General features: G+C 36.1%; 1 protein-coding gene across 4 annotated transcripts in view; it reads left to right on the plus strand.

The window, feature by feature from the left end:
• The window catches only part of LOC124357195 (organic cation transporter protein-like), a 105,897-nt gene extending 103,697 nt beyond the window's left edge, over positions 1-2,200 (plus strand). For all 4 annotated transcript variants that reach the window (XM_046808731.1, XM_046808732.1, XM_046808734.1 and 1 more), the window contains 2 exons: positions 1,272-1,456; positions 1,980-2,200. In XM_046808731.1, coding sequence (XP_046664687.1) covers positions 1,272-1,456; positions 1,980-2,159 — 365 coding nt within the window. In that variant the 3' untranslated portion in view covers positions 2,160-2,200. The remainder of the gene's footprint in view (positions 1-1,271; positions 1,457-1,979) is intronic.
• Positions 2,201-10,132: the final 7,932 nt, after the last annotated feature.

The raw sequence follows: 10,132 nt of genomic DNA on the forward strand, positions 1-10,132 counted from the left end.
TAAATTTAGAACTATTAACAAAATAATAAATTGGTAAAACGTAAAACTGATATGATACAATGACTCAAGGTTGATGGCCTGCTCAGATAGATACTTCTGCTAACTTTCTGTCCCGGATTGGCTAGTGGTCTTTCTGCAGGGGTGTATCTAGATACCTGCTATTTGTCTTCTGCTGCGGATGGGCTGGTGGTCTTTCTGCAGGGGTGTATCTGGATACCTGCTGTCTTCTGTTATGGATGGGCTGGTGGTCTTTCTGCAGGGGTGTATCTGGATACCTGCTGTCTTCTGTTGTGGATGGGCTGGTGGTCTTTCTGCAGGGGTGTATCTGGATACCTGCTGTCTTCTGCTGCGATGGGCTGGTGCTCTTTCTGCAGAGGTGTATCTAGATACCTGCTATCTGTCTTCTGTTGTGGATGGGCTGGTGGTCTTTCTGCAGGGTTGTATCTGGATACCTGCTGTCTTCTGTTGTGGATGGGCTGGTGGTCTTTCTGCATGGGTGTATCTACATACCTGCTAACTGTCTTCTGTTGTGGCTAACTAGATGGCTGGTATCTGTTCTACAGTGGTGTGTCTTGATACCTGTGTAAACTGTGTTTCTAGATACCTGCTGCTTGTGGACGTTTCCAGAAACCTTCTTGAACTTGTTTTGGTCAACAGTTATGGTCCAACATTTGTTAACTCACAATGGCTCTCCAGAACGTTTCTGAAATAGTTCATGATTTGAATTGAACGACTTTGTTTGTTTCATTAAGAGTGGACTAGTAACAACGCACTGTTCTTAGTTTTATAAATAAATAAATAACTAAAAAATTGGTTTTTTGCACATTGAGTAGTGGTGTTACATGTGACAAAAATGTAGTGAAATGTTTCAGATAAAATTTAATAATCTAGATAGTGAAATTGATTTGCTGTTGCTACAATGTTTGCATTTAGACTCCACAGAATTCCGGTTGCATTTATTTCTACTTGTTTTATTTCTTCTTTCTTTTTATTTCTTTTTATTTTCCAACGGCAGCAGCCAATTTACAAATACAAACATAGATAGTAGATACAGCGGAAAAACACATAGCCAACTGCATGTATCAGCATCCAGAATTAAAATCATTTATCATTCTGTAACAAATCCAATTTTAAGATATTCAAATTGTTTCTTTTTATTATTTTGTCTCTCTTTCCAGGCACCAATCAAAATGAATTAGGTTATTTTATAATATTTACATATATCTATGCAGTTGGTATGGCGTAGCAATAATTACATGAAACATTTTCAGAAAACAAGTTAATGATCTTGATAGTGGCATTATTGGGAAGGTTTGCTGATAGCGCAGTGTTTGCTGTCATCATTCTTCACACATCAGAATTGTTCCCTACATCCAATAGGAACACTGCAATTGGCACATCTCTTGCAGTATCTCAGCTGGGTTCAATCTTTGCTCCATATGTTGTCGACATTATGGTAAGTAGACCATCTTCTCATAAGGTGTTATAGGTGGGCAAGTCCCTAGTCAATGTGTCTAGTGTCTAGCTTTAAAAATGTTTCTTCCTCTCCCATAAATCATTGTATAATGGAGCAGATGTTGCATCATAATGTTGTATGTCTGTTGATATACATTGTAAAGTATAAATTTAATATAAGTCTGCGTATTGTTATCACACTCCTGGTAAAATTTCCAGATGATTACTGTTTTTGAACATTTTTTTGCATGACCTACAGAACAAAACCCAATATAATCCAGGGGCGGATTAAATATGCCATTCTGAATGGAGGTAGCTTGGCATAACAGAGAGTTAATCATCACTGAAATATTTTACAAAAAACAAATTTTATGTAAAGTAAGATAAAACATAGCTTTTGGTTTTTCAGTCCACTAAAACTAGAAACTAAAAATAAAACTTGATCCCACTAGCTAGAACTCACATACAATCAACACTCTAAGTGCCTGTTACATGTTCTCATAATCATTATCTGTTATTTATAGGGCAGATATGCTTGGTACATTCCCAGCACTCTGTGTGGAGGCTTGGCTGTGTTCTCAGCTTTGCTGACTCTTCTCCTGCCAGAAACTCAAAACAAACCTCTTATGGACACTATTCAAGATCTCAAAAAAGCACCTAAGCGGGACCACGTCTCCATCCGCAACTGTTGCAACTTTTCCTGATCATCCTTGTATGTTGTATAATAAACTATTTATTTTTGTTACACCTGTGTTTTACTTCTCAATGCAATTTGATAACTTTTTTATATTAATTTTAACAGTTTTGGACGATTAATACATATATAAATATTATGTCTAAATCTGTTTGACTGCATTTTGCAGCTGAAATAAAAAAGTGAGTAATTCAACATTGAATGAGTATTTTTCACAAATCAGTTAAAAACTGATCAAAGACACATTTGCTTCCAACAACACATAGGCATTGCTTGGGACAAACTGACAAAATTTTTGTACAAAAAAAGAAGAGTTTTATACTGATTTATTAGAAGAGTTATTGGGATTTCACTTCCCTAATTGGTGGGATTTCTAAGAAATATATTGCGTCATGGCTATGAGAAATAACATTTGATTGAACAAATTAACTTAATAAATTGAGTTTTAAATGTTGTATCATCTAATTAATTTTCTAGTTATGTAACTACAGTATTACATGCCAATTGTGTGGCTTCCAAAATACAGATTAAGCTGGTGCTCCACTCACCCAATACAGTCGACACTATAGTCGAAAAGAAACATTTGTGGGAGAAATCTTAGCTCAACAATTTGATATATTTTGCCAGCCTACTGAGTGATAGGTTACAATGATGCTCAGATAAATCCCATGATTGGAGATGCATAATTCAGTATCAGAATCATCTATCTAATATACTATACAGCCGTATGTGAAACTGACTGACTGATATGTGTATACAAATTCTAACCTACTTCTAGAAGTGCTAGAAACTTGAAATTTTGCACGCAGGTACCTTTTGCCGTATAACCAATAGGAAAAGTCTGAAAACCGGGAATTTTTAATTCGCAAAAACATTCGCAAAAAAACGCGCATTTTTTACCCTTGCAGGCCTTTTTTGTAAGCCCAATAGCGGGCGAACCGTTGGAGCTAGCTCGGATCTGACAAAAAATCGTTAGTCAGGAATGAAGTGAACTACAAAAAAGGTCCGGTGACTTTTTGCTCTATCTTCCATGGTTAAGCGACAAAACGCTCGAATATTTGACATTCCAGAGATTTTTTCGATAAAACTTATGTTTTGAGCCCGATAGTGCCCGAACCGTTGATCGTAGCTCAAATCTGATTGACCCATCAAATTAGCAAACTGCGCGATCTACAGAAAAGGTCCAGTGACTTTTTGCCCTATCTCAATTGGTTTGGCCGAAAAACGTGATTATGTGCAATTTTTTTGTAATTTTCACGTGAAAACTTTGTTTTTGGGGTCGATAGCGGCGAAACAATTGGTCGGAGGTCAAAATAAAACAAAGGTTAGATTTAGGAAATAATATGATCTACAAAAAAGGTTTAGTGACTTTTTACTATATCTCCATTAGTTTGACCGCAAAACGCGATTAAGTGAAAATATTTGGAAATTTTCGCCTACAAATTTACATTCCGGGCTTGATAACGGCTAAACGGTTGGTCGTATCTTAAAACATGTCATTTAATAAGTTTTAGTAAACGACGTGTTCTACAAAAAAAGTCTAGTAACTTTTTGCCCTATCCTAAATGGTCTGGCCGAAAAACCTGTTTAAAAGGAAATATTTTATAATTTTTAGGTGAAAATTTTGTTTCTGGAGGCGGTAGCAGCCGAACCATTGGTCATAACTTAAATCCTAAATGTTCAATAACTAGACAATCAAGAAATCTAAAAAAAGGTTAGGTAGCTTTTTGTCGTATGTCCTTACGTAAGCCCTAAAATCTCTCTTAATGGCAAAATCTTGGTCGTATTTAGCAATTTCAGGAGTTGTAAATATGATGCGACTGTAATTTGTGCAATCCGTTCTTGTTCTGGATTTAACTTGTGTTACTAATTTAACGAGTGACTACAACCCCACATCGTGAATTGGCTGAGCGTTAGAGAAGGTAACATTAAACCCCCCTGGAATTTCCTGGTATGACCAGATAACCTCCTGAGTAAATTAAACCCCCTGATGTGTTAACCCCCCGGTAACATTAACCCCCCCCCCCAGGGAATTTCCTGGCTTGACTATATAATCTCCTGATGATATTAAACCAACTGTTCAACTTAAAATACTGCCTTAAGGTCGGTTTTTATTATGTTTATACTAAACAATTCAAGATAGCTGACCAGTGCAGACTTTTCTTCCGAGCTCAGTCCTGGCTAAACCAAAGCTCGCAGCTAAAATCTGACGACGTAATCGAAACTTTTTGTCGTATCTCTAACGGTTAAGCCACAACAAAATGCCTTTGAAGTCAAAAGTTTGAATTAATCTAAAAAATTTGATAAAATTGGTCAACTTTTCACTCCTAAACCAGTAATCTTAAGCTCGGACATAACATTTCCTCGGTAACATTAACCCCCCCCCTGGGAATTTCCTGGCATAGCTATATTAACTCCTGAGCAAATTAAACCTCGTAAACAACTTAAAAATACTGACTTAAGATCGTTATTTATTATATTTATACTAAAAAAATCACCATAGATGACCAGTGCAGACTATCTTTCTATGCTCTGTACTGGCTAAACCAGACGTCGTAGCTCAAATCTGAGGCTAGAATCGAAATAAAATCAAATTTCCGACAAGAAAGGTTAGTGACTTTTTCTTGTATCTCTAACGGTTAAGTCACAAAACGCCCTCAAACTCAAAAGTTTGGTTAAAATTAAACACTCCATTTTCCACTTCCTCGCAAATCTAATCACGGACTGTAGTTATCACAAAAATCTTCATATCTTATAATTTTGCTAAAACATCGTCACTTAATTTTCTACGAAATCCATTGATTATTTTATACATCACTCATAAATTGGCTGAGCGTTAGCAAAGCACCCGCACATTCTCGAGAACGGATACAACTGTGAACATGAAACTTGGAAACCTCACGTCCGAATTTAACCCATCACCAAATCGCTCTTATCCCCTAATTTGGCCAACACCCAAAAGGGGGCCTGGGGGCGTGGCCCCAGCGAGCCGAAGGCGAGTCTTTATTTATAATACTAAAGAATACAAATGTACAGTTAATATATTATTTAAACTTATTGTTTACATTTTTTGAGAAATAGATGTATAGAACAAAAGATAGTAACAATGAAGTTGCTTTTTGTAAGTATTGTTCCAGTTAGTAAAAACAGTGAGTCTGTAGCCATTCTTGCAGTGCTGACTCTAGTGGTTTTCCTGTCTTGGACTGGGGCTCTGGTGGGAGGTGGTTGTAGATTTTCTGTTCGTTGTATGATTTTCTTTCATACAGTTGAGTATGGTGATTTGGAAGAGTGAAGAGGCCACCATGTATGATGTTGATGTACATCTCTATTTCTGGAAACATCCAAATACAATACTACCTTTCTTTGTTTGAAGTTTGTTTTTTATGACTGAAGGATTGTGAAGGAAACAGGATTTTTCCGGACATTTGCCATTGTTCAGTGATACAAACAATCAGTAACGTTACATTTCTCTTAGCAGTCTTACCGTTAGCAGTCCGATCTCTTCTTCAGGTAAATAACTAACCTAATACATAATAGCAAACTATGTTAAAAGAAACAAATCAAACCAGAGCGTTGAGACACGTGTAAGTCAGGAATTGCAACCACCATGTTGTGTATCAACTACACTGTCTAAAACATACACTTAATAAAAAACTAAGTGCATAACAATTAGTGTTGAGTTGTGCCTCCTAGAAGAGCCACAGGGGGTTGATATGAGTAGTAAAACCTTTTCTAGTACTTCTAAGATAATCAAAGAAACTCCGATATCTGTCTACATATCCTGTGTCTACAGGACATATCCAGAACATACACACCACAAGAGGGGTATCGTCCGAGACCAAAGCATAAGAAAGAAAATGCCTCCTAGTAACTACTAAGGGAATTCATAGCCATTTGAAGAAATCTCGGACATACCTATTTCTACCATTGACGTGATCTAGGGTAAGGCGTGTGTCACACGGCAGCTGAACCGAACGGAGGCGGTACGGAGACGGACACGGCACAGGCTGCACACAGGGGCGGCTCTAGGATTTATTTTTTGGGTATGCACAGATTAGGGGTGTCATGGCTATGGTGGGGCACTGGGGGAAATACTCCTTCCCTAGTAAAGGGTAGATTTTTTAAAAAGTTATATGTAAAATGGTGAGTTCTAAGGCTTTTATTAAGGTATTTACACTCTCAAGGCAAATAGGAATAATAAGTTCAATAAAAGAGTAACTATTTTATACTTCAGTGTAACTTGGTGCATTCTCTAATTAGCTATAATATTGTCAGTATAAGAACATTTCATTTTTCGTAGGTTGTTTCATTCTAAAATTTGATAGATTTAAGTTTGTTGGTTTATTTTTGTAAACGTATTTAATTTTAACCATTCATAAAACAATATGTAGATATGATATAAAACTTCTTTAACTTTGTATTTTAAAATTGTTTCAAATAACTGCCAAAATGTCATAGCCTACCAACTCGGTCTTTGATAGGACTAGAACTACAATCCAGTTTTAATATCCATTAGAATAAACCTATAAATAAAATGGGCCTACTTGGATTGTATCTTTACTTTATTTGAGTAGAGTATACTTACTTATTCATTACGTGTTATTTTTTTTATATAAACTGAGTTTGTATATTGTCTATCAAGGGCTATGAGCCACAACTGAGAATGAATTAGTATTAGGTTAGGTGTATTATGTAGCATTGTACATTTTGATTCCTTCTAAATTATTGATCAACATAAAAGCATATCACACTGTTACTTTTAAAACTATGGAGCCAGGTCAACTATGAAAAATAAAAATCTTTTTATTTAAAAAAGAATATATTTTATTGCCTATAAGGGTCACAAACGTATTTGTTAAAAATAATATTTAAATCAAAATGAACCATAAAACTCTGTGATACATCTTAAATGAGTAATATGTACATTTCGGATAGTTAAATTGAACGGTTTAAGAGTATTTCATGACAAACTGGAATCTTCTGCAATTCTGGGAAGTGAATTCTTCATTGACAGGATCAGGGTGGCTGAGAAGCTCATAGCTTGCTTCTTTTTAATAGATAATATTCAGTCTCTTCCCGTCATTGTAGCCCTCAATTTCCTTTCAGCAGTCGCTGTAGAGACGGGCATTGTCATTAACATTGACATTGTCATAATGGGTTGTAACTCTTCAAATGATGGGAAATCGGATAAAGATTTCAACATATCCATACTTCTAGAGTCACTAAACATTGGTTTACTTAAACAACACTGAACATTTAATGTAGATGTAAAGTCACGATCCTTGCACTGTACTGCAAAATGACACAAACTTCTGAATTTTAGAAAGGTTTTGATTCTGGACCACAAGCTGAGATAAAAACCATTTGGAATTCACTATCGGTAAACCTTTTGTCCATTTCACATAACATGTTATCGAGAACATTAAAGTACCCTACTTTCACTTTTGTCTGGGAATTCAGATCATCCCTTGCCAGTAGTCTTCATGACGAAATAATCATCGAGATCAACGCTTGTCGTTGTTTGACTTCTGTTTCCGGTGTCTAGTGTGTTTTTGTGATAAATCTCACAATTTTTGCATACTTTTAGTGTTTTTTGGATAAATTCTTCAAGTTTGTATAGCCATTCGTAACCAAACTAATTGAACTTTTGGCTACATCTATGGTCGAGGACTGAATTTGTTTTGATAGGATATTAACAATCTGTAATATACCCTCAAGACTTACTAGAGCGAAAGCCAAGTCAAAGCTAGGTCCCTAAAGAACTGTACCCTTATAACTTTGCTACCCATCTAATATTGCAGTGTTGAAGTACTGTGATGACTTTTCCCTCCGTTTTGGTCTCCATGGAAAAAATGAACAGTCCATGGCGAAGCGTAGAGCAAGATTGGAAAGCATAAACTGCTCCTAAAAGACCCATAGTTTCCCCAACTATTTGTACATCCTTAGCTAACCAAGACCTAGATCAGTCTATATGCATGGCAATTCACGTAGCCTACGAGCAAGGATTATTAACAATCTCTCTGATTAATGAGTGCAACTCATTAAATCTTCCCGACATAACAGACGCAGCACCATATGATTGGCTTACACAGTTCTCAATTTTTAGACCAATTGATAGCAAAAGATGTTTTATCTTGATAGCTAGAGATTCAGCGGTGAGTTCTTACAATTCAACAAATCCATGATACCTTTCCTTTATTTTAGACTAATGAATGTAACGGCAAAACATACTCATTTGCTCCTTTCATCCTCAATATGTAGCTTCATCGACTATAAGGCTATATACATATTGCTTGTTTTTATTTTATCAACTATGTCGCGAGTGACTAAGTTTGAAGTTACATATAAGAGTTCATTTTGTACATCTTTAGATGTATACTTGGCATTTCCAGGCATGTTTTTGAGATTGGTATTAAACTGGTTATTTTCCAAACAAAGCAAATTCACCAATTCTTGAAAATTTTCATAATTAATTACTGCCTTACCTACATTCTAGGTATTGCTCCTTTACATTATCTGAGTCATCACTATCACCTAAATTGTCATCTTGGTATATTCGTTATGAAATTGAACCTCCCTGTGTCCTCTCAAAGCAATGTCTATACATACGGGCATAAAATAGCACGCTTCTTATAAGTGTTTTCACTGTTTCTCTATTTTTTTTATTGTTTGAGCCGTATGTTCAATGATTTTAATCGAAACAGCCCCATTTTTCTGAGAATCCAGCCAGCCTTTGTACTTAGGTAGGCAACATTTGTGAGAGTAGGAATGTTCGTATTTGTCTGACATTTTAGCTATATTTTTCCAGTCATTAAATCCGACAGTAGTGACGGTTTCCTTTCCTATGACAGAATAATGCCGGCAGAAGAAACAAAATATAGCGTTATTTCAACCTGAGTGTTCTATCTAAGAATATTTACATACAAGTTACTCTGGAAAGACCGTTGTTTTCCTCCTATATCCGTCTAGGAAAATTAAGCTTTGGTTGTTTTGGTCCATCATTAGCATTTACGATTAGATTAAGTGGTCGTATCAGTTGATTTTGATTAGATGTGAAACGTTCGTCTACTATAAGCTTTATATGATTATTAGTGTCTGCTAAGTTAGAGTTATCAACAATAAAACTACTAGAAGACTCACCATTATTAAAAGTATTTGATTGTTCGTCTTTGAAGAAACCTTTTTTAAAATAACTAAAAACTTGTCCATGACACAGAACGTTACACTAATTTATAGAAGAACGAAACATAAGCAAGCCGAGAAGCGTATATTTACGTAATAATAGTTTCAGTTCACGAAAATTCTGTCTGCTGTTGCTGTTATTGACAATGACGACTGTTTTCCCGCTTGTCATAAAGTTTCTTTTACTGATTACTGCCAGACTGTACTACAAGCAGCGTTGCCACTCTATTTCAAACAGTTTCAAGTAATCACTTAAAACTCGCGAATGGAAATTTTGCACACTTTGAACGAAGATTTAACATATAAATTGGGTAAAAAATTTAAAAAAGCTGGGTAGGCCCGGGCCACGGGACACGGGGCATATCGTCCAACTTTTTCAACGTCAGATCACGTTGAACGGTCTAACCAAGGCCGCACTATACACGGTGTATAGTGCGGCCTTGGTCTAGCCCGTTATCTGAGGTCGGGAAAGTACCGATCAGAAATGTCTCTGGTTATCAGTGCGAGCTTCGGTGATCTCGTATTTCTGGTGAAAAATGAAAAAAATCTCTCGAGGTAGTACCCAAATTCCAGCTCAGATCACATGAGTGCTCGTAAAGGGTATCTTTAACTTTGCTACTACTGGTAATATATTTACGATGACCTAATCTAAACCTCTTTCTCGCCGACATAGTTCCTTTTGGGAGGCAGAAAACAAGAACCGCTCGTTCTAATGACATTTAATTTTCTCAGTAAGTCACATAAAATCTGTTCTTTCTAATAATATAGTTTTTGTAGGTCTCCTGTAAGAAAAACTCTTCC

This window comes from Homalodisca vitripennis, chromosome 3 (assembly GCF_021130785.1).
Source record: "Homalodisca vitripennis isolate AUS2020 chromosome 3, UT_GWSS_2.1, whole genome shotgun sequence".
Classification (NCBI taxonomy): domain Eukaryota; kingdom Metazoa; phylum Arthropoda; class Insecta; order Hemiptera; family Cicadellidae; genus Homalodisca; species Homalodisca vitripennis.